At 41.2% G+C, this 25,750-nt stretch overlaps 2 protein-coding genes across 2 annotated transcripts; both read left to right on the forward strand.

Moving 5' to 3' along the window:
* Nucleotides 1-5,056: 5,056 nt before the first annotated feature.
* LOC308340977 (olfactory receptor 2A12-like) lies at nucleotides 5,057-5,998 on the forward strand (the record flags this gene model as incomplete). Its single annotated transcript, XM_080800515.1, has 1 exon — nucleotides 5,057-5,998. One exon carries the CDS (start codon nucleotides 5,057-5,059, stop codon nucleotides 5,996-5,998), a length of 942 nt encoding a protein of 313 aa, XP_080656641.1.
* A 17,311-nt stretch (nucleotides 5,999-23,309) lies between these two features.
* On the forward strand, nucleotides 23,310-24,257 carry LOC308340975 (olfactory receptor 2A5-like; the record flags this gene model as incomplete). The annotated part of the gene is made up of 1 exon (XM_080800513.1): nucleotides 23,310-24,257. The coding sequence occupies one exon, from the start codon at nucleotides 23,310-23,312 to the stop codon at nucleotides 24,255-24,257; it is 948 nt and encodes a 315-aa protein (XP_080656639.1).
* Between the last annotated feature and the right edge of the window lie 1,493 nt (nucleotides 24,258-25,750).

Here is a 25,750-nt window from a genome sequence, read left to right on the forward strand (position 1 = left end):
GGACTGCCCTCCTTGGCTGGGAGGGGAGGACCAGGGTTGGGAGTGCTTATGGGCAGGTTCTTACTCTGAAGGCAGCATCTGCCTGCAGTGCTTAGAGAAGCTGTATGTTTCTGGCATCCACGCTCTGTGTGCTCTGGCAAGGGGGTGAGTGAAGGTGGAAGCCCCCCCTCTCCAGCCCAGCAGCCAGGTTCTGACTTCACTTTCCATCCCTTTCCAGTTTAGTCATACTCTTACTTGCCTTCACAGCCCTCTGTCCTCTTATCTGTCCATCTGTGTACACTGATCCTTCCTGGTCTGCTTCTGGGTCTCTGGTCTATGCCCTAGTCCATCCTTGCTGCCCTTAGTTGGGGAGCTGCCACTTCAGACCCCTCCTTACACCTGCTCTGTCTTTGGTCTCCCAGCATTCTCTGGATCCCACCAGGCTCCCGTGGCTCATTCCACCAATCCCCTTGTGCAGACGACCTCGGGCCCATCAGAGAACACCCTGGTTGCCCTTGTGCACAAGTAGTTCTCTCTTGGAGGCTTCCAGGGGCTGCCGGAGGCAGCAGCAGGAGGACGTGTGGGAAGGGCCAGCCCAGCATCGCCTGCCTGGCCTCTGACCTCCCATCAGGGTGCCCGTTCGCCTCGTGGACCTTGTTGGGAGGACAGAGTCCATGGAAAGGAGAGTGGAGGGGACCCATGGGCTCACGCAGGGCCAGCATATGGCTGTGTCACTTGTGTGCAGAGCCAGCAGCATGCCAGGAGCATGGCTGGCATCGTTGCCTCCCGCATCTGCCTGGCCGGAAGGGCTGCCTGCCCTCAGTTTCACTCCCCCTGCTTTTTGGCCATGATTCCTGCTCTTCCTCTTCCCTTTCATTTCAGTGTCTACCCTGGTGGAGGCAGAAAACAAGAGAGCAAGTGAGAGAGTAGGGGATGAGGAGAAAACAGGAGGACCTGTTTCCAGGTGGGTCAGTCCAACTCCATTCCTACCAGAGATGCTCCAAGAGGCAGAATCACCTGGTGGTTATGAGCCCAGGCTCTGGAGTCAGCTACAGCTGTCACCCCGGGGCGAGTTGTGTCTCTGCTCTCCTCACCTATAGCGTGGACTCAGCAATAACGCCTGCTCGTAGGGTGGCCATGCGCAGGGCTATTGCTCAGCTTGCGCACCTGCTGGTACAACTTTTCCTGTTTCCTATGGCAGGTGTGTATTCTGATCAGAGGGTGCCCATATTTACTATCAAATCCTTCAGCTACCACTCCAATTACAGTGCATGTAAAGCATGTGTTACAGCATCTGGTCCATAGAGAGTTGCTAAAAGAACAAGAATAATATTTTATTAAAGTATTAAATAGTAATAATCACTACTTTAATTATTAAATTATTATAGTCTTTAAAATAGTGTTGTTGTTTTATTATTTTATTTAGTGGCTAGGACAGGAGTTGAGAGAAGTGACAAGAGGTTGGTAACCTTAGTGCCAACTCTCTCATTCTTTTTCCCTCAACCGACTTGTGCCCTGACTATTCCCCAAGGCCCTCATGATTTCCAGACACAGATACTTTTCTCCAGATCTCTGATAAACTCAAAGGGAAAGTGTAGGGACAGAGACAATGTCTGGAATCTCTTCCTTCTCTCTCTCTTTTTTTTTTTCTGGTTCCCAGGGTCTCTCAGTCTGTTTATCATTCAGCCAAGCAGTTACTAGGTCTTACTATGCGCTGGGCTCAGTATGAAGTAACGAGGGTACAATGGGAAACCATTAAATTGCATACAGTGAAAGACAGGCTGTGTCTGACCTCAGGATCCCAGTTTGCTTGGGCTTATCTTGAGCTGGCACAGAGGCCGAGGAGCTGAGCAGCTGGTAGCCAGGAGTTCTGGGTCCTAATATGAACTCTGGGACAAGATCCCACTGTGACCTGGGATCTGTCTCTTTCCTGTGTGTCCTCTCTGCACACGGCATCTTGGGTCACAGGGAGGCTTTCTGTTTCAGTCCTTGCAGTGGCCAAAGATCCCACCAACCTGCCTTGGAACCTGGCAACCAAAACTGAATCTGACTTTAAGGAGTGAAGCCAGGGTATGGGTCTAACTCTCTTGGACTTTTCCCTGTAGACAAGGGAGCTGCTGAAGGATGGAAGAAAGGAGTGGCCCAGTCAGAGTTCTGTTTTAGAAAAAGCACTCTGGAGGCTAGTGCAAAGAATGGTCTGGGTAAAGACCCAGCTGCAGGATGGAAATGAAACCAGAGAGAAAGGGGGCCAAGTGTCTAGTTTAGACACTGTCTAGTGGCAGTAGGATTGGAGAGAGACAGGTGGGTGTGAAAGGCATTTTGAAGGCGGCAGCAATAGGAAGTTGGAGTTGGATAGGATGTGGGGAGATGGGAAAGGAGCTGAGGAGATTTTCTCATTTCTGATTGATATGACTTTGTTCACCTCAGAGATACCATCAATTAATCTGTGTGTGTGTGTGTGTGTGTGTGCGTGCGCACACACACACACACACATCTACACCCATATATCATATAGTTAGGTTAAAAGCCCCACACAAAATTCTTTGCCCTCACATTTGCCTTTCCTCCAAGAATCAAAAACAGAAAACATTTCAGTAAACTGAGGACTCATTAGTTGAGTTCTTGTTAGCTATGGTTTTGCTACACACAGAAAACCTTATTGTTACTACAGAATGAATGAGCCTCCATTTCTCCTATATACCCCATCTCTGAGCCTCACTTTCTCATCTATGAGGTAGGAACAATGATCCCTATCCTATACATCTCACAGAGTCATCATGAGGCTCAAAGAGAGCATGAATGTCAAAGTATATTGTGAGCTACACTTCAAAAGCCAAATTCTATATTTTTGGCCCAAATAGAGTCACAGAAGCCAGTTCATCATGGTAGGTAATAATGCCTCCCTTTGTTCTCCCTCACATGGGGCTTCTGGTTATAATCCTGAGAGTCAGGCAATTTTTTTCCCAGGAAAAAAGTGTTTTCCCTTCAGGAGAGTCAGGGGAAAGATGACAGGGAGCCAGCGGTTCAGGGAGCCTGAGTTTCTGACCCAGGATCCTGATGATGGAACAGCACCCTTGGGCACACTTTGCTGGTTTATAGACAGCTTGTTCCAGTTACCCTCTGCCTCCCTGCACGGATCAACCATGTTAAGCACTCTTTCACATAAGACTATGAAAGAGTCAGTCCATCCATCCGCTGTGTGTGAAAAATTAAAAGCAGAAATGTCAGCACATTTTCGACTCTTGGCCCCAAGGTGGAATATTCTCACCTTGGGACCTTGGGAAACTTCCTCTCAGGAAGAGGGTCGCTTGCAAGGTAGGTATTTTTATTCCTATCTTACAGATGAAGAAACTGAGGCTTGGGAAGTAAGCTAGCAGCCCAAGGTCACATAGCAAGTAAAGCCAGAGCTAGGGTCGAAGTAGAACCCACTATCTCTAAACCCCATGCTCTTTCCCCCTGGGGAGAGAATGTGACTTAAAAAGACCCTTCAGTGAAAGGTAGGGATTTAATAAAAAAAAAAAAAGTTATTTTCCAGCTATCTGACTATTGGAAAGCTATTGAATAATGTCTCTGAAGGTTCTGGAAAAGTGCCTAGCATATAGGAGGTCCAGAGTGTGTGCAGTCCTTTGGTCAAAGTCAAGAAACCATCTGATGGGTTCAATGTAGACACAGGTTCTTGTGCAGATTCATTCATGATGCTCCAAATGAGAACAAGCAGACTGGAGAACAAGTAGGTTGCATCAGATAAATTGGTGCTAGGAGAAGGAAAATATTGACAGCATCAAGATTGCTCCCACTCCCTAAGTACCAATGATGCAGATGACACCTCTTCAGTGAGGCTGTCCTTTCCCTGTTCTCCATGAAGAAGCTGAAGCTCAGGAAGGTTAAGTTGAGAAACAGCTGAGAGTCCATAAGAAGCTAAAAGAAAGAAAGAAATACTGTCTGTTATGGGAAGGAGAAACAGAGGGTGGGCATCTGGGAGAGTGAAAATTGATTATGGGCTTCAAGTATGATGGGGTACTTCTCAGGAAGTTTGCTTGCATAGCTCGGACCTGAATCTCAGTTTTGTGTATGGAAAACCATCCAGAAATACAGTTAACATTCACTATGCACCTACCCGTGGTTGGCCTTCTGTGTGATGCTTTTCATGCCCAAACGTCATTCCTTGATATCATATGTCATAGATATCATATTCTTACAGCAAACTTGTAGCTAGGAGACAATCATCTTCATTTTGTACTCAAGGAAGCAGTCTCAAAGGGGTACATGAGTGGCGTAAAGGGCTTGCTCAAGGTCATTCACTTAGTAAATTATAGAGCCAGGACTTAGAACTCAGTGCCTTCTAACACACCGTGGCCCGAGAGGGGGCCTGTGGGTAGCAGAGATGGCCCAGCCTGGGGTAGACTGAAGACAAAATTAAACTGGAAAATAAACTGATGTCTTCAACAGGACAAACTAAGTTCTCTCACTGTAATTTGCCAAATTACATAGAGGCTGTATGCCAATATTTATCTCTAAATGTCTGGCTGCCTTACTAAGGAGAAGGGATGCTAAGGGGAAGTAGAGATCAGCTAGCCCAATGCTTTCATTTTACAGCTAAGGGATTGGAGGCTGAAATGGGTAATTACTGGTGGGTCAGAGACGGAGCCTCGACCAGAGGTGGAAGCCCTTTCCTCTTCACAGATTTCTTGAGAGTAGTGGCAGTGGCCAAGAGCAGGTAAAATGGGCTGTCATGGCACCTGGGTGGCTCAGTTGGTTAAGCGTTTGCCTTTGGCTCAGGTTATGATCCCAGGGTCCTGGGATTGAGCCCCACATCAGGCCTCTGTTCAGTGGGAAGCCTGTTTCTCCCTTTCCCTCTGCAGCTCCCCCTACTTGTGCGCTCCCTCTCTCTCTCTCTCTCTCTCAAATAAATAAATAAGTAAAATGGGCTGTCACGTTGAGGGGGATCATGGTGTCTCATCATAATTGGACACTGACGACTGCTACTCCAATCCCATCAGTAACCCTCACCCTGGTGCATAGCTTAGCTAGTTCTCTGTCTGAATAGATTCTTTTCTTTTTCATTTAGAAGTAGGACATGATGCAAGACCCTAACCAGTCCTACGTGACTGAATTCATCCTTTTGGGCTTTTCATTCAACCCCAGGACAACTCCTCTGCTCTTCTCAGCCTTCTTGATGACCTACCTGTTGATTATTCTGGGCAACAGCTTTATCACCATCCTCATCTGCCTGGACTCACACCTCCACACACCCATGTACTTCTTTATTGGCATCCTTTCCATGTTGGATCTGGGCTATACCACTACAACTGTGCCTCAGATGTTGGCACATCTAGCCAGCCAGAAGAAGACCATCTCTTTTGCCAGCTGTGTGGCCCAAATGTACATTTTCTTGGTGCTAGGCATCACTGAGTCTTGGCTCTTTGCCATGATGTCTATAGACAGGTATGTGGCCATCTGCCACCCACTCAGGTACAAGGTCATCATGAGCCCATGGCTATGTGGGCTAATGGTCATTTTCTGTGGACTCTGGGGTGTCATCTCTGCTCTTATCTACACTGTCTTTGCCATGCGTCTGCCATATTGTGGCCCCAACAAGATCAACCACTTCTTCTGTGAGGTCCCTGCAGTCTTAAAGTTGGCTTGTGCAGACACCTCAGTCAATGACTGGGTAGACTTCATTCTCGGTTTTAGTGTCATCCTGGTCCCACTCTCCCTTATCCTTATCATTTACGTCAACATCTTCATTGCCATCTTGAGGATCCGTTCAGCCCAGGGGCGACTGAAGGCCTTCTCCACCTGTGCCTCCCATATCATTGTGGTCACCATGTTTTGTGTGCCAGCCATGGTCATGTATATGAAGCCTGGCTCTGAGGCCTCCCTGGAAGAGGACAAGAAGTTGGCCCTGTTCTACAATGTCATCTCTGCTTTCCTCAACCCTATCATCTACAGCCTCAGGAACAAGGACGTGAAGAGGGCTTTCTTCAAGGTGGTGGGCTGCGGCAGGGCCCCAGAATGAGATCCTGGAAGGATACCTGAGGGACAGAGAAACAAGATTCATGATGCACAGTCAATGCCTTAAACATTTAAGTGACAGACTAGTCACCATTAAATATCTCATAGACATGTCAATCTTATTTTTTTAAAGATTTTATTTATTCATTTGACAGAGAGAGAGATCACAAGTAGACAGAGAGGCAGGCAGAGAGAGAAGGGAAGCAGGCTCCCCACTTCGGCCCTGATGCAGGCCTCGATCCTAGGACTCTGAGACCATGACGTGAGCCAAAGGCAGAGGCCCAACCCACTGAGCCACCCAGGTGCCTGACATGTCAATCTTACAGCTTTCTTTTGTTTTAGAGTCTCAGGAGGTAACAAAAGAAGGGGTGTCTGAGCCATGAAAGTCTTTTATTGAGACAAAAGGAATGGGCTTTGGGGTATGCCTTGTGGCTGAATCTTGAGAAAGGTTCATTCTCCTCTGGAAACCACACACATTATGTTAGGTTAGCTGGAGGGAAGGGTAAGGGCACTGACATTGGAGGATTCCTGGCCTCAGGAGAAGTGAGTGAGTGAACATCATTGAAGTGACTTAGGGGTGTGGTGTGCTTGCTTTGGACATGGAAATTGGAGACATGCTGGGATGGTTGGGGACCAGCTGTGATCAGCTGCATTGATCTCCCTGAGACCACCCCCTGAGACCCATCTCAGGTCACTCTGTTCCTCCTTCTCTCTTTCCAAGTAAACTGGCCTCTCTTTGCCTTGACTATGCCATACTCTTTCCCATTTCAGGGCTTCCACATATGGTCTTTGTTCTCTCCTCACCCTTAACCCCACCCCACCTCCATCCAACTCCATTATGACATTGACTCCTGTTCATCTGTCAGGTCTTGGCTTAAACTGCATCTCCTCAAATAAGCTTTTTCTTGAGCCCCCAGAGTGAGCCTTCCAAAGCACCCTGTACCTTTCTTTCATTAAAAAGGCATGTGGTTCAACATCTGAGTTCTCTGCTGGATAGCAACGTCCATGAGGCAGGACCCTGATTGTTCAGTTGACCCCTAGGATCCAGCCCCATGCTGCCCACATTCCAGACTTCAACAGATATTTTATGAGTGAAGGGATAGACACTTCACAGGAAAGGCCAGAGAGGGCAGATGAAGCCAGTAAGTGGGAAAGCTGATGAATTGGGAGGAGCAAAATGTAGGAAATCGTGACAGGTACAAAAAGGGGAGGAGATAAAAAAGATGAAGTGTTGTTGGGTTATGATCATAGGGAAAATTTCCCAAAAATTTGCTTTTGTTATTAATAAACATGAATTGAATCAGTGGGATAACATTTTTCACCTATTAAACTAGCAAAATTTACAAAAATGGTGATACTCAATGCTGGGAAGAATGCGGTGAGATTGACACCCACACGTATTGCTGAAAAGAATATCCTTTGTTTGACCTTCCTAGAGTAGTGCCCTCCACATAGTAGGCACTCAATAAATCTGTTATATGAAGAGTATAATACTAATAATTATGGCTTTATTTATTCAAAACTTCTGTACCAACACAGTTGTTAAAATTTTACATATATTAATTCATTTAATAAAAACACCAATAATTAGAAAGCATGTAACAATATGTATCATGAAACTTAACAATATTTATAAGCTTGGATCCAGAAATTCCACTTCTAGAACTTTGTCTTAAGAACAAAATCAGAGGGGTGCCTGGGTGGCTCAGTGGGTTAAGCCTCTGCCTGCCTTCAGCTCAGGTTGTGATCTCAGGGTCCTGGGATCCAGCCCCATGTCGGGTTCTCTGCTCAGTAGGGAGCCTACTTCCCCCTCTCTCTCTCTGCCTGCCTCTCTGCCTACTTGTGATCTCTGTCTGTCACATAAATAAATAATATTTTTTAAAAAAAGAACAAAATCAGAAATGTAGACCGAGTTTTATGTACAAATATGTTATTCAGAGTGTTATTAGAAGCAGCTATATATATGACATATCAACTTTATTAAATGCTATACAATAAATACTGTGTTTCATGTTTTAAAGCAATATTTAGTGACATTGAAAAGTGTGATATAATGTTAGAAAAATCAAGATATAAAGTTATATATATAAAGTTAATCTAAGTTTTATAAAATATTCATACATTCATTTTTTAAATTTTTTATTTTTTATCCTGTTATGTTAGTCACCATAAAATACATCATTTGTTTCTGATGCAGTGTTCCAAGATTCATTGTTTATGTACAACACCCAGTGCTCCATGCAATATGTTCATTTTTAAAAGCCTGAATGGATACATGTTAACATGTTAACATGGGTATCCAGATAGTAAGATAATGAGTGATTTTTATTTTATTTCTTATTTTCTCTACTCTTTAAAATTTCTACAATCAGTATATATTGTCTTTATAGGAGAAAGAAATTAAGATTACTTGAGAAATACTTGTCCTGTCCGAGAAAAGAAAGTTAGCCATAATGATGGCATCAAACATTCATTGACCAAATGCTAGGTCCTGTGGGTGCAGGCATGATAAGCTAAGGCCCTGTCTAGTGGTAAGAGACAAGTACAAGACAAGGATGCTGTAAGGTACTAACTGTGCTGCTGGAAACATGTTCAAAGCTCTGAGGAAGTGATGAGGCCATATTTGTGCTGGGTGTTGGCAGTATGAGTAGAAGCTGGATACATTGAAGAAGAGAGCAAGGAGCAGGGGTGGGGGGAATCCCAGACAGAGGAGATAGGACGTTGAAAGCCTAGAGACATGGAGCTTATGGAGAATGGGCAGGATGGCTGGGACACAGGCTCAGTGAGGGGAGAGCAGATATGACAGATAGGGTAAAGAACTTCAGCAGTGGTAGAGAACTTCAGGTTTTCCCCCCCTCTAAATGACTGTATTTACCAAGTACTGTTACCTGTAACTCTGGCCCTGTGAAACAGTCTACAATGAAAAGATTTCTTGCCCATATAGCCTCAGAAACCCTGATGTCCTCTTCATGCTTCACAGGGCACAAGATAAGATGTTAAAGAATCTGAGAGAACTGATAGTAATCAACCAATAGATAAATGAACAATTAATAACAAGGAAAACACTGAGGCACCATAACACAGAGTTATGTGTCCAACTCTGGATTTTGTCTGGGATCATGATCTCAGGGTCAGGAGATGGAGCCCTGCTTCAGGCTCCACACTTAGCACAGAGTCTGCTTGTCCCTCTCCCTCTGGTCCTCTCCTTCTCCTCTCCACCCCACTCATGTTGTCTCTCCTTAAAAATGAATTGATGAATGAATGAATGAATGAATGAATGAATAGATAAATAAGTGTTAAGGGGGAAAAAAGCAAGGAAAACACCTATGCTAATTCTTTTAACACAACACTTACCAAACTTGTTGGATCACAGAGCTCTTTCTTCCTAAAGAAACTAGAATTTTCTAAAAATGCACTTTGAGGGGCGCCTGGGTGGCTCAGTGGGTTAAAGCCTCTGCCTTCGGCTCAGGTCATGATCCCAGGGTCCTGGGATCAAGCCCCGCATCAGGCTCTCTGCTCCGTGGAGAGCCTGCTTTCTCCTCTCTGCCTGCCTCTCTGCCTACTTGTGATCTCTGTCTGTCAAATAAATAAATAAATAATCTTTAAAAATAATAATAATAATAATAATAATAAAAATGCACTTTGAGAAGTGCTAGTGTATGAATGGGTGGATTTGAGGGGGGAAATACAGAAAAATGTAGAGTAATTAAAATATGCCTCAAATGTCACCCCTCACTGCTAACTGTTCTTAATATTTTTGTGTATTGTTTTACGTCTCTATGTAACATTTGTCACAATTGAGATCATATATAAAGATTGTTCTATACCTTTTCATCATGACTCATATGTCTCTTACACATATACTTTCCATATTTATTTTATTGTGCTTCAGTTTCCATATTTTCTCTTGACCTGATTTCCTTTACTAATTTTTCTATTCAGCTGGGTTTAGTCTGCCATGAAACCCAGGAATAAAGTTTTAATTACGACTATATTTTTAATTCTAAAATTGTAATTTTATTCCTTTTTAGTTTCCAAATCTCTGCTGAAATTCCCCATCTTATTATTTAATCACAGTTATTTTTAAGTCTGTGTCTGATATATGTCAAGACCTAAATGTCCTATAGGTCCATTTCTCATTGCCTCTGTTTTTCCTCTTAATTTTGAGTAAGTTCTTATCTTCTTGTTTGTCTGGTAATTTTTTATTGAATTCCAGACACTAAGTATATAAAACCTTCTAGAGATGATTTGAGGCTCTGGATTATGCTGTATCCCTTCAGAGTGGATTTACTTTTTGCCCTGGGAGGCACCCTGGGCAGAGGAAAATCACCTTAAGTTATTCAGGGGTTGAGCTGACTCAAAGCTGAGCTTTAGTCTTTGTATTTATGGGTATATTTCTGGCTGACTTTTACTCACAGTCCCCTGGGGGTCCCAAACTGAAAGTCTGTAATGTTTGCCAGGGCACTCCTCCTTAGACCACCCTAAGTCCGATTTTTGTCCTTCCATTCCCTGAGCTCAGCTTCTCGATCTTAGTGTGGTCTATTTTTTTTTTTTTTTTACAGAATATCATAAGCATTCCCCTATGACATGAATAGCACTGAAAATGGTTGTATTAGAGTGGATGACTAACTGTCCTATTTTTGCTATATTTTTCTAAGCTGGAGTATAATGATCATCTCTGTACGTACATCCTTAGCTCATTTTTTTTTTTTTTCCAGTGGGCATCTTAGCTTGGGCTGAAGTAAGTTTCCACTTGTCTTTTCTTCTAGGAATTTTACAGTTTGGGGTCTTATGTTCAAAACTTTGATCCATTTGAGCCTTTTCATTTTTTAATGGTGCTTTTTAAGTTTTTATCTAAATTCTAGTTAGTTAACATATAGTGTAATATTAGTTTCAGTGTACAATATAGTGATTCAACATCCAATGCTCATCACAGCAAATGCGCTCCTTAAACACCATCACCTGTTTCACCCATCCCTGACCCACCTCCCCTCCAGTAATGATCAGTTTGCTCTCTGTAGTTAACAACATAGTAAAATCTGTGGGAGTCCAATGAGGGACTCAATCCCAGGACTCCGGACTCATGACCTGAGCCAAAGACAGTCACTGAACTAACTGAGCCACCCAGGCGCCCACTTCCGCCGACTTTAAATGGTATTTTTGATAAGTGAAAGTTTTTCATTTTGCTGAAATCCAGTTTATTAATTTTTATTTTGTGCAACAGGTTTTTTTGTTATGAATTTAATTTATTTAAGGTACATGAAAATATTCAGACTTTCTGTTTCTTCTTATGCCCATTTTGATAAGCTGTAATTTCCAAGAACTTTGTCCATTTTATCTAGTTGTTGAATATACTGGAATAAAGTTGGTCAGAACATACCCTTATTACTCTTTTCATATCTGTGAGACCTGTGTGATATCTCCTCTTTCCTCCTGGTACTGATAATTTGTGTTTTCTTTTTTTTTTCTTCATCAGCTAGCTAGAGATTTGTCAATTTTATTGAGCATTTCAAAGAATTATCTTTTGATTTCACTGATTTTCTTTATAGTTTGTCCGTTTCTATCTCATTGATTTTTTTTCAGTTTATTTAGGTGGAAACTGAGATATTTTTTTGAAGGAACTTTCATTTTTTTCTAACATAAGTACTTAAAGCTATAAATTTTCTATAAATTTCTATAAAGCTATAAATTGCTTTAGCTACAGCCACAGATTTTACTATGTTGTTTTTTCATTATCAGTCAGTTCAAAATATTTTATTTCCTTTGTGATTTCCTCCTTGAGACATGAGTTACTTAGAAATGTGCTGTTTAACTTCAAATATTTGGACCTTTTCCAGGTATATATATATTTTTTATTTCTAATTTAATTCCATTGTGTTCAAATAACATACTCTGTAAGAGTATGTTTTGAAATTTTATAGCCTGATGTATGGTCTATACTGATAAACATTCCATATGGCCTTTAAATGAATGCTGTTTGGGGCTATAATGATTAATAAATGACAATTAGATTAAGAGGGTTGACATTGTTCAGATCTACATCTTTATGACTTTTTTGTCTAATTGTTCCATCAAGTACTATGACAAGAGTATTACAATTGCCACTACAATTATGAAATTGCTCAATTTTCACTTTAATTCTGTCAGTTTTTGCTAATACTGTACATGTATTAGGTACATGTACATTTATCATTGTGCATTTAAGATGCACATGTATTATGCTGTGTGGAAGTTTTATTTCACTAATGTTTAAAATAATCTTAATAGGACTCAGGGAGGAAAAGAGTGACACAATTTTTCTATGAAGAAAAATTATTTGGAAAAAGACAAATAAAAATGAAATTATCCATAGTTTGCTTCAATTTGGTTTTTCAAGATTTTTCCCCAGCCCATTATGAGAACTAATATCAAGATCTAAGAATGATTGCATTGATGTGAGTTTGGTTATATGCAGGGTTATAACATCAAAACCTTCAACTGGTGTGAAGCATTCTTTTCTGGCATGGCAAGTATGCTTCAGCTTAAAAGACTTGACTCTAGATGATCTTCTCTGTGGTATTCAGCTCTATTTGATGCTTCCTGCTTAAAATTTTATCTTCTCCTTGGCTCCCAGGCAAATGTTATGGAACTGAATGAATAGTTCCTAAGAGGCCAATCTAACCTTTGGCAGGCAAGCTGAGGTTCCCTCATGGAGAGGACAGAAGGTCTAAATGGCTCTGAAAATGAATTATTTGGAAGGACAAAGCTTCTCACCCTTATGTCTGGGTGTAAATAAAAATTGCTCAATACAGAGCAACTGAAGCTCTTGGGGCCATAATGGAAGTTTCTAAATTCATGTCCAACATCAGAGAAAGAAGGAATATGTGCAATGGTGAGGAGGAGAGCTACAATGGGGGGGAATTCTTTTTTAAAAGATTTTTATTTATTTATTTGAGAGAGAGAGAGAACAAGCATGAGCTGGGGTTGTGGGGGGTGGGTAGGAATAGAGGGAGACAGAGTAGACTCTCCACTGAGCAGAGAGCCTGATGTGGGCTGGATCCCAGGACCCTGAGATCATGACCTGAGCTGAAGGTAGACGCTCAACTGACTGAGCCACCCAGTCACCCATGATGGTGGGAAATTCTAAAATCCTATGCTACGGAGTGAAGCTAATTCCAATTCCATTTGAATATTGGGATTCAGTATAGTAAATCTTAGCCCTCTATAATGTTAAAGGTAATGAATATACATCTGTGTCTTTCTGCCTGACTGGCATCCAAGTTAATATCTCAGGAGGCAGATCTTAACATGTTCAGAAGGAAACTCATTACCATCCACTTGATCATGTTACCCTCATGGGTTTTCCATTTCTTTCTTTCTTTCTCTCTTTCTTTCTTTCTCCCTCTCTCTCTCTTTTTCTTTCTTTCTTTCTTTCTTTTAGTTTCAGAGGCAGAATTTAGTGATTCATCAGCTGCATATAACACTCAGTGCTCATTATATCAAGTGCCTTCCTTAATGGTCATTACCCACTTATCTCTTCCTCCACACACGTCCCCTCCAGCATCCCTCAATTTGTTTCCTAGAGTTTAGCATCTCTTATGGTTTGCCTCCCTCTCAATTTTCATTTTATTTTATTTTTTCCTTCCCTTCACCTGTGTTCATCTGTTTTGTTTCTTAAATTCCACATATGAGTTAAATCATATGGTATTTGTCTTTCTCTGACTGACTTATTTCGCTTAGCATAATACCCTCTAGTTCCATCCACATAGTTGCAAAAGGCAAGATTTCATTCTTTTTGATGGCTAAATAATATTCCATTGTGTGCATATACATAAAATATCCCATTGTGTGTGTGTGTGTGTGTGTGTGTGTATCACATCTTCTTTATCTATTCATCTGTCAGTGGATATCTGGGCTCTTTCCATATTTTGGCTATTGTGGACATTGCTGCTATAATCATTGGGGTGCATGTGCCTCTTCAAAACACTAGATTTGTATCTTTTGGATAAATACCTAGTAATGCAGTTGCTGGGTCATAGAATAGCTCTATTTTTAACCCTTTGAGGAACCTCCATTCTGTTTTCCAGAGTGGTTTCTCCAGTTTGCATTCCCACCAACAGTGTAAAAGAGTTCCCCTTTTTTGGCATCCTCATCAACATCTGTTGTTTCCTGAGTTGTTTATTTTAGCCATTCTGACCAGTGTGAGGTGGTATCACATTGTGGTTTTGATTTGTATTTCCCTGATAATGAATGATATGGAGCATTTTTTCACGTGTCTGCTGGCCATTTGGTTGTCCTCTTTGGAGAAATGTCTGTTCATATCTTCCTCCCATTTCTTCACTGGATTTTTTTGGGGGGGGGGGTTTGGGTGTTGAGTTTGAGAAGTTCTTTATAGATTTTGGATACTAGCTCTTTATCTGTTAAGACATTTGCAAACATCTTCTCCTTCTGTAGGTTGCCTTTTAGTTTTGTTGACTGATTCCTTTGCTGGGCAAAAGCTTTTTATCTTGATGAAGTCCCAGTAGTTCATTTTTGCTTATTTCTCTTGTGTTTGGAGAAGTGACTAGCAAGAAGTTGTTGTGGCTAAAGTCAAAGAGGTTGCTGTCTTTGTTCTCCTCTAAGATTTTCATGATTTCTTGTCTCACTTTTAGGTATTTCATCCATTTTGTGTTTATTTTTGTGTATGGTATAAGAAAGTGGTCCAGTTTCATTCTTCTGCATGTGGTTGTCCAATTTTCCCAGCACCACTGGTTGAAGAGTCTCTCTTTTTTCCATTGGATATTCTTTCCTGCTTTGTCAAAGATTAGTTGACCATAGAATTGAGGGCCCATTTCTGGGTTCTCTATTCTGTTCCATTGAACTCTGCGTCTCTTTTTGTGCCAGTACCATACTGTCTTGATTCTAACAGCTTTGTAATAGAACTTGAAGTCCGGAATTGTGATGCCACCAGCTTTGGTTTTCTTTTTCAACATTCCTTTGGCAATTCAGAATCTTTTCTGGTTCCATACAAATTTTAGGATTATGTGTTCCAGCTCTATGAAAAATGCTGATGGTACTCTGATAAGGATTGCACTGAATGTGGAGATTGTTTTGGGTAGCATAGACATTTTAACAACATTTATTCATCCAATCCATGAGCATGAAATACTTTTCCATCTCTTTGTGTCTTCCTCAATTTTTTTCATAAGTGTTCTATAGTTTTCAGAGTATAGATCCTTTACCTTTTTGGTTAGGTTTATTCTTGGTATCTTATGGTTTTTGGTGCAACTGTAAATGGGATAGATTCCTTAATTTTTCTTTCTTCTGCCTGCATTGTTAGTGTATAGAAATGCAACTGACTTCTGTGCATTGATTTTATATCCTGTCACTTCACTGAATTCCTGTATCAGTTCTAACAATTTTTGTTAGAGTCTTTTGGGTTTTCTACATAGAGTATCATATTTTCTGCGAAGAGTGAACGTTTGATTTCTTCTTTGCCAATTTGAATGCCTTTTATTTGTTTTTGTTTTCTGATTGCCGAGACTATGATTTCTAGTACTATGTTGAACAACAGTGGTGAGAGCGGACATCCCTATCATGTTCCTGACCTTAGGGGAAAAGCTCTCAGTTTTTCCCTGTTGAGGATGATATTCACTGTGGGTTTTTTATATACAGCTTTTATGATATTGCAGTATATTCCTTCTATTCCTACACTTGGAGAGTTTTTATCAAGAAAGGATGATGTATTTTGTCAAATGCTTTTTCAATAAATGGTATCATCATCCACCCAACAGTCCAAAGCAACTGATGTTCCACATCCAATTAGTCACTGCTAAATCCCTTTGATTCTCTCCAATCTGTCTCATTTTCATCCTTACAATTCCTGGCCAATAAAGTCTAATAATCTCTCAGTTAGACTCTTTTAAGGGACTCCCACTGGTCTTCCTCCTTCCAGTGTTATTAGCCAAATTAGCTATTAATCTTTCAAAAACACTAATCTGACTACTCAATGGTATGCTGGTAAATATTTAACAATCAGTTCCCTGGGGAAAACAAAAAGTTCTGATTTGTTGTGTTTGCCGATTTCTTTGGTGTAAATATTACCACCATTACCAATTTCATGCTATCAATGTGATATTGCTGAACACAGAGTTGGAAAGAATTGAGCACAAGTGGCTTTCATGAACCACTGAGTCAGCTCCAAAATGCCACTAAACCATGTCACTTTCTTTATTAATAAATTTCAATGGATCTTTGATGCCTTCAGGTATACTATAAATTCTTCAGTCTGGTCTACAAGACTCTCCATGACTGGCCCTGCTCATTTCTCCAGACTCATCTCCCTCATCTCTCCATTCCTACCCAATCCACCATACTCAAATATTCACTTTATGCTTTAAGCAGTGGGGACAAACATGGGAAGAGATCTTCCTGAACTCTGGAATGGAGAGCTAAAAGTGGGTGGGGTAGGCATAGAAATAGAAAGAGGCCAAAATCAGGTGTGCAATCAGCTCAGCCTTCAGTTGGACACACCAATCACTGGACAGGTGAGACATTACCCAGTGAGATCGAGATACCTGACTCCTAGTCCTACTTCTGTCTGTGTGATTTTCCAGAGTTAGTTCTGGACACTATGTGTTGGCTTCCCCACATCTAAAATGTTGGTTTGAGAAGACAATACTTAACAGCTTTCCGGTTTAGACATTCTTTTTCTATGGAAGACCTAAATAAAGTTCAAATAAGACCAGCAGAGTAGCTAGAACTTGAGTCTTGATGTTGGCTTCCTAGCTGCACTCACTTAGGGGCCCCAATTATGGAGGCCTTAGTTAAAGTACCAATTTCCACACCCTTCCTGTAGTTCTAATTCCCCCAAATCTTGGGTGTCCTTTGGAGCACATACAGCCCTTCTCTGTATTCACTCCTCGCTGAACCTTCCTGTGAGTAATGAGATCCCTCAGGATTGGAAGACTCCTGAGGTGACACTGGGATCTATTTGGCTACATCCTTGGGACTTCTTGTTCCCTGATACTATGGGTCTCATTAAAATACCAACCAGGTATCTCCTAGGGAGCTCCTGAGATGCAGCAGCTTCTGGAGAGTGGCTAAAATAGTACCCTCTTATAGACCAGTATATGATACTGGAGCTGTCCAAGGCAGTTGTGAGACATGAGTGTGAAGGAAGGGTGTGTACTAAATTTGGGATCAGAGTGGGAGGATAGTTAAAGGGTGTGAAGGACAAAACCAGGAGCCTGGGAAGGCTACTCACACCAGATTCCTGTTAGCCAGAGCTCTGGCACAGGGCAGTTATCTGCAGCTAGTACAGTTCATGCATTATTGATTTCATTTCTCTTATTTTCCATTTAACTTTGTGCATTTCAGCTAACAAATTGCCAAGAAGAGGATTTTATTTGTGCTGGGCGTGGGTATCTTGGGTGGAAGCTCTCAGAGAAGAAAACCTGGATACTAGTTTTGAAAAAGAAAGTGATGGAGAAACCATTGGGCTGAGAGTCCCATCCTTACAACAAACACTTAAACCATCGGCATAACTTCACAAATTCATTAATCCAATCCAGTACCCATTCCTGTGCTAAGAACTGGAGATAGAAAGGTAAGACATGATTCTCCAATTAAGGAATTTCACAAACCAGTGTGTGTATCAGCATATGTATGGGGAGTAAAAGAAACATATTAAAGGTGTTATCATAGCCTAGAAATATGGCGAGAATCACAAGAGCTTTTACAAAAAGGAGAAAACAATAGAAGGGCATTTCAACTGGGGAGTCATTTGATGATAATAGTAGCAATAATAACAGATGTTTACTGCTATAGTGTTACATATACCTAAGATAACACTCAATCATCATAAAAATCTTCAAAGTAGATGTTATTCTCCCAATTTTACAAATGATGAAATGCAAGCATTTTTTAAAAGATTTTATTTTGGGGGCGCCTGGGTGGCTCAGTGGGTTAAAGCCTCTGCCTTCGGCTCGGGTCATGATCCCAGGGTCCTGGGATCGAGCCCCACATCGGGCTCTCTGCTCAGCAGGGAGACTGCTTCCCTTCCTCTCTCTGCCTGCCTCTCTGCCTACTTGTGATCTCTGTCTCTGTCAAATAAATAAATAAAATCTTAAAAAAAAAACACTTAAAAAAAAGATTTTATTTCTAAATAATATGTACACCAACATGGGACTTGAACTTACAATCCTGAGATTAAGAGTCTCATGTTCTACTGACTGAGCCAGACAGGTGCTCCCTACAAATGACAAAATGAAGGTTTAGTGAGGTAAATGACTCTCTTGGTTGTGCTGTTGGTAAGTGGCAGAGCTGGATTCAAACCTAATTTTCTTTGATCCCAGAGCCTCTCTGCCTCCTTGGTACATACTGCCTCATGGAAAACAACTTTATGAAAGGACCTGGAATATTTAGAGGATGGTAGTGAATGAGTTGGTTTGTCTTCAGCTGGAGTCAGCAAACCCTGCCTGTAAAGGGCCAGTAAATATTTCAGGCTTTGTGGGACACACGTGGTTTTTATCATTGCTTCTCCACTCTTGTCATAGGCAAAAGTAGCCACAGACATCAATGAAAAATTATTTTGAACCATGCAAAACCCATGCCTAGCTGGAGGACCATATAAAAGCTGAGGATTGAGCAGAAGCACAGGAAATAAAGGTAGGATGTCAAGATGTAAGGATCAGATTCCAAAGGGCACTGAGCACCTTCCTAAGAATTTTGGGCATCAGTTCATGGATAACAGGAGCCCCTGAAGGACTTTCAAGCAGGGCAATAGCATGGTCAATTTGCCTCTTCGAACAGTCTCTATGGCAGTGTGTGGGAGGGGATGGGTGGAAGAAAGACTAGAACAGGAAAGACTGGGGAAGACGTGTTTGTTCTTCAGTGGAAATACTCTTCTGGGATGTTTCTTGTCCACACTCCACCTTGGATCGTGTGTTGGCCTCCTGTGATTTACATACAACGGCTACTTAACAATTTTTTAAGTAGTCCATATTTCTTAGAACATTCTCTCAAAGGAGACAAAAATAAAGTCTTTTCAACAAGAAAACATAAAGATTGAAAGCAGGCTTTATAATAATGTCCTTCCTTTAGCTTCTAGCCTGCTCTTTTTCCTAGGCTCTCTCTTTTCCTTCCTCAATAGAGCCTATATAGGGCTTGCTCAGAAGGCGGGAGAATAACCTCTCCTGGGTACCGAGGATAGCATACCGTGCATATTTCTGCAAAAATAAGCCAGTAAAACCTTTAAATTATCCTTTAAGTGTTCACATTCCAGTTGACTAATACAGCATTCCCACATTCTTTCAGGCTTCCTTGGTTCTCATCAGTACCATATTACTTTGTTTTGACTCTAGATTGTGTTATGAGGTTGGTGCAGAGTGAAAAGTTACCCCTAAAATCATAGATTCTCTGAATCTTGGTATCATTGAGTTTTAGAAACTTAGGATATTTGTGGTAAAAGGGGCTTTTAAGGTTGTACATCCTGACTTCATTTCCAAAGAAGTGATAGTGCCCCTAAATAATATGGACTTACAACTTATGCTTAAACACTTCTCAAAATGAAGAACTTGTCATTTCACTCTCCCATTACCAGCAGAATGTTTCATTATCTGGCAAATTAATCACCAGAAGTTTTGTTTTGAGGGTTGGTTTTTTTTTTTTGTTTTTTTTTTGGTAAATTGAGCTTAAAGTTTGTGCCCCCCCCACACACACACATACCCCACCCTGCCCTACAACTTTCACTAGTCATTTCTAATTTTTTCTCTGAGAACACACAGCATACATTTCCACCTTTCTCTGTAGGACAACTTATGAAGTCTTTGGTGAGGTTTCTCTGGTTCCTCATAAATCCCATAGCTAAGCATTCTAGTATCTTCCACTCTTCCCTCAATAGCATGATTTCATGGGTCCTTTACTGAAAAGCCCTTTTCTCTGTGTAGACAAGCTCTAGTTTGTCATTTTCCCTTTTAAATTGCAGGTCCAAAAATTAAAAACTTCCCTGGGCAGGCTTTGGACTCTACCTAGTTAATAGCAAGTACTGACCTTGTGGCCTTGTGGGATGACTATAGATGATGTCTGTCTGTAAATGGTCTGGTCCAGTTCTTATTTAGAAACATGCGGAGAGCTACATGAGTCCAAGGGAAAGCCCTAAACGAGCGTAGCACAATAGCTAGCTTCACAGGAAGCCAAGTTCAGCACTAAATATAGTTCCATCCTAAGTATCACCAGTGGCTTGCCCCCTCAGAGGCCCAGCTCAGATTCAGTCCATCCATTCATCCAACATTTATAATGCCTACTCCACTCCAGGCACTGTTCTAGAATCTGATGGTACACAATCAATCAGGAAGATAAAAATCCCTGCATTCTTGTGAGGGAAACTGTTAAAATTATATTGTATATTAGAAGAAACTAACTACTATGAAGAAAGATAAAACAGGAGATGGGGATAGGGAGTGTGGGATATCTTAGTTTTAAGCAGGATGGTCAGAAAGACTCAAGTCTTTCCTGAGAAGATTGAACAAGTACTTGAAGGAGATGAAGGGGAAAGAGAATTTCTAACAGGGAGAACAGCAAGTGCAAAAGCTCTGAGGTAGGAACATGCCTTGAATGAGGAGCAACAAAAGGCTGGCTGGCTGGACAGACAGAGTGAGAAGTGGGAGGTAAGAAATGGAGCCAGGGAAGTGATGGGGGGGCTTTGGTTTTCCTTCTGGGCATTACCTGAAGCCGCTGGAAAGTTTGAAAGGATGATTTACATAATATTTAAATGATCTGACCTATACTTTAATAGGATCACTGTAGTTACTGTGCTAAGAATAGACTGTAGGGGAAGGGAGTGGATTCCCAGGAACTGGTTAGAGGATATTGCAATATTCCTGGCAAGAGAAGATGATGATCTGGACCAGTAATGGTGTAGATGATGAGAAGTGATCTTTTTTGGGGACACATATTTTAAAGAGAACTGGCAATATTGCTGATGAGAAAGAGAAAAGTTAGAAAGTCTTTAAGTTGCTTTTTTAAAAACTCTAAGCCACATTAAAGGATGGAATTGCCATTAGTTGAGCTGAGAGAAGAGCAGGGGATGGGGATTATATATTATATATATATATATATATATATATATATATATATATATTATAGGGGATTAGAAGTTTAGAATTTAGATTAGAAGTTTGAACTTAGTTTGACCTTAGAAAATATTTATTTTAACATGCCTGTTTGATATCCAAATGAAGATGGATGGCAAGGAGGCAACTGGATAGATGAATTAAGAGAAGAAATCTGGGATAGAAATATAGTTCAGATTTACCAGCATACATTTGCAACGATGTGGATGGAACTAGAGGGTATCATGTTAAGCAGAATGAGTCAACCAGAAAAAGACAATTATCATATCATCTCTCTGATATGAGGAATTTGAGAGGCAGGGCAGGGGGTCATGGTGGGTAGGGAGGCAAAAAATGAAACAAGATGGGACCAGGGAGACAAACCACAAAACCATAAAAGACTCTTAATCTCAGGAAACAAACTGAGGGTTGCTGGAGGGGAGGGGGCCGAGAGGGATGGGGTGGCTGGGTGATGGACATTGGAGAGGGTATGTGCTATGGTGAGTGCTGTGAATTGTGTAAGACTGATGATTCACAGACCTGTACCCCTGAAACAAATAATACATTGTATGTCAATTTAAAAAAAGATATATCAGCATACACCAGTATTTAAAGCCTTAGGTTGTATATGCAATCAGAGTGAGGGTTTGTATTCAAATCCCACTAGCCACCATTCCATTGCATCTCTAACATGAGTATCAGTGTTATTATTCTCATCCCTCTGAGCCTGAGTCCTGTCCATGACTTCATATGGCATTATTTTAACCCAAATTGACAGCTCTCAGCCTTTTCACTACCAGTCAATGTTCCAGTTACTGAAATACCGGTCCAAGGTTTTAGGGTTCTCTTGTGAAAAGACCTGACCATCTGCAAAGCTATGCAATATGCACATTCTGCCCTCTTCAAGTGTGATTACACAGGTCAGTTTTCTCTCACAATGTCACCTAAAGTGGGCCTATTTTGTGCTTGATAACTGCTAAACCCTGCATGAAATCTAATGGTGTGAGAGACATATTTTAGCTTAATGTGGTGTGAAGAGCATGGAACTTGGAAGTTTGAGTCTTACTCTGTCTCACCTTGGATGGCTGATTTTATGAAAGGAGAATAGTAATTCTGACCTCCATGGGTTGTGGTGATAATCTAGTGAATCACATTTATTAGAACATTTTTATAGAGTGCCATTTTATAAAGGACCATTTCTTTCTTTTGGGTCTGGAAAAGAGGTACACACAGCTATCCATGTTCTGTTGCAGTCATTTAGGGACTAAAGCAAGGAAAAAGGGAAAAAGACTAGTCAGTGACATGTTCTGTCATCCAGGTCTGCCCACGTGGGATCAAGGATTGAGTCCCGATCTAACTGGAATTTCACCCACCACCCAAATCTCTCCTGAGAGCAATGTGACTGTGAAAGAGCCCTTATTGGTTTTTAAGAAAAGCTTCCAGACACACAGGCACCTAATTCTCAAGTAAATATGCTTCATTTTCTTGAGAAATGCCAGGGGCACAGACGTTTTCTCTAGGTTTCAATTCTTGAGACTCTGGCCATCTTTACCTGCCAACTTGTTCTTTATAATTGTAATCACTGCAGGTAGGCCTGAAAGGTGGGAGTATAAAAGGGGATAAACGTTCTAGGGGAAAGATTCCTCTTTCCCAAAAAGATTATCTGAAACTTTCCTTTTTCCTGAAAACTTATGGTACGTGGGTTTTCAAAGGTACAGCACCAGAGAGGAAGAAGGCAAAGAGAAGAAGCTAGGGGTTTTCTTTGTTTCACACATACACTGTCCTTTACAACACCTAACAGCCTTGATACTTGAAAGAATGACTTTAAGAATTACAGAGACCACTACAACTTTTGGTTTACTATAAAACATTTTTTATTTTTCTAGCCTCTGTACTTTGTTTTATGGTGTGTGTGTGTGTGTGTGTGTGTGTGTGTGTGTGTGTGTGTGTGTTCTTCAAAAGACTTCTGCAGGTATAATTCCTTCCAGAGCACCCTTGGAATATTATGACAGCTAGTTTGTTAGACAAACCAATACATATTTCTAGAATCCCTACTAAGTGCCTGGAGCAACAGTTGGCCCCTTGGAACAGAATGTTCCCTGGGCATGGAAGTGCATACTTGGTTTGATTGTTTAGCTATGAGATGCCTTTGGTCCCTGCATTTGTGGATCTCATGTGGTGTCCTCTCATTGAGACTGCAAGGGATTCAGGAATATGTTCTCTTCTTTCCTCAGAATGAAGGCCATGAGTAGCCGAGGCTGGAGAAATGACACTTCTGTAACTGAGTTTATCCTCCTGGGCTTCTCCAGAAATCCCAGGACCAACTGGATCCTTTTCTTCCTCTTCCTCTTTCTTTACTTATTTACAGTCCTGGGCAATGGGCTCATTGTTACCCTGATCAGAGTAGATGCACGCCTACACACCCCCATGTACTTCTTCCTGAGCATCCTTTCTGTGCTGGATCTCAGTTATGCCACCACCACAGTGCCCCAGCTGTTGGTCCATCTAATAAGCAAGAGAAAGACCATATCTTATACTGGGTGTGTGGTCCAGATGTACATTTTCCTGACCTTAGGCATCACTGAGACCTGGATTTTTGCAGCCATGGCCTATGACAGATACGTTGCCATCTGCTATCCACTCCATTATGGGGTCAAGATGGGCCAAACCCTGTGTGTAGTCCTGGCAGTCAGCTCTGCCCTTTGTGGTCTCACCTGTGCCCTTGTCTACACAGTCTTTGCAATGAATCTGCCCTACTGTGGCCCCAATGAAATCAACCACTTCTTTTGTGAAATTCCTGCTGTCTTGAAGTTGGCCTGTGCAGATACATCCCTCAATGACCAAGTGGACTTTATTTTAGGTTTCATCTTGCTCCTGATTCCATTATCTCTCATCCTGACCTCATATATTCGCATCTTTATGGCCATTCTAAAGATTCACTCCACACAGGGAAGAATAAAAGCCTTCTCCACGTGTGCCTCACACATTACTGTGGTCACTATGTTCTGTATTCCATGCATGGTCATGTATATGAGGCCTGGCTCTGAAGCCTCCCCAGAGGATGACAAGAAGTTGGCCCTGTTCTACAATGTCATTTCTGCTTTTCTCAATCCCATCATCTATAGCCTCCGGAATAAAGATGTGAAGAGGGCTTTCCTCAAGTTAATTGGAATGAGTGAGGATGGTCAATAGGTCATGAACTGAGACTACCTACAGTGCCCTCATCTCTGATCTCTGTTCGTCCCATCCAAACTTCCACGGAAGTCACTGGACTGGTTGAGGAACCCAGGGTAAGGAAAATATCTGGAAAGAAAATACACTTTGCATTAATTTGACCACTAAAAATATTAGGAAAGGACTCAGGGAGAACTGTGTTCAAAGCTTAAATACAGCAACTTCTTTGAAGACATGTCTCCAAAGGCAAGGACAACGAAAGTGAAAACGAACTTTTGGGACTTCATCAAGATCAAAAGCTTCTGCACAGCAAAGGAAATAGTCAACAAAACAAAGAGGCAACCCACAGAATGGGAGAAGATATTTGCAAATGGCCACTCCAGACAAAGGGCTGATACCCAAGATCTATAAAGAATTTCTCAAACTCAACACCCCGAAAACAGTTAATCAAGTCAAAAAATGGGCAGAAGACATGAGCAGACACTCCTCCAAAGAATACAAATGGCTAACAGACACATGAAAAAGAGTTCATCATCATTAGCCATCAGGGAAATACAAATCAAAACCACATTGAGATATTACCTTATACCAGTTAGAATGGCAAAAATTGGCAAGGCAAGAAGTTGTGGAGAAAGGGGAACCTTCTTACACTGTTGGTGGGAATGCAAATTGGTGCAGCCACTTTGGAAAACAGTGTGAAGGTTCCTCAAAAAATTAAAAATAGAGCTACCCTACAATACAATACAATATAATAACCCAGCAATAGCACTACTGGGTATTTACCCCCAAAGATACAGATGTAGCAAAAAGAAGGGCCATATGCACCCCAGTATTCACAGCAGCAATGTCCAGAATAGCCAAAATTTGGAAACTGGAAAATCTGGAAAGAGCCAAAATGCCCTTCAGCAGATGAATGGATAAAGAAGATGTGGCCCATATACATAATGGAATATTATTCAGCCATCAGAAAGGATGAATATCCAACTTTTGCATCAACTTGGAAGGGACTGAAGGAGATTATACTAAGTGAAATAAGTCAAACAGATAAAGTCAATTATTTTATGGTTTCACTTATTTGTGAAACGTAAGGACTAGCATGGAGGACATTAGGAGAAGGGAAAAATGAAGGGGAAGAAATCAGAGTGGGAGATGAACCATGAGAGACTATGGACTCCAGGAAACAAACGGAGAGTTTTAGAAGGGAGGGAGTAGGGGAATGATTAAGCCTAGTGATGGGTATTAAGGAGGGCACAGATTGCTTGGAGCACTGGGTGTTATATGCAAACAATGAATCATGGAACACTACATCAAAAATTAATGATGCACTCACCGTATGGTGACTAACATAACACAATAAAAAAAAAATAAAAAATAAAATGAGATTCTGGATCAACTCCGTTGTTCCCACAAATGAACATTTACATAACTGAGCAAAAAAAAAAAAAAAGAGCCAAGAAATAATTGCCTTTGGCTTGTGGCTTTCTTTTTTTTTTTTAATTTTTTTATTTTAA

This window comes from Martes martes (genome assembly GCF_963455335.1).
Source record: "Martes martes genome assembly, chromosome: 4".
In the NCBI taxonomy this organism is placed as follows: domain Eukaryota; kingdom Metazoa; phylum Chordata; class Mammalia; order Carnivora; family Mustelidae; genus Martes; species Martes martes.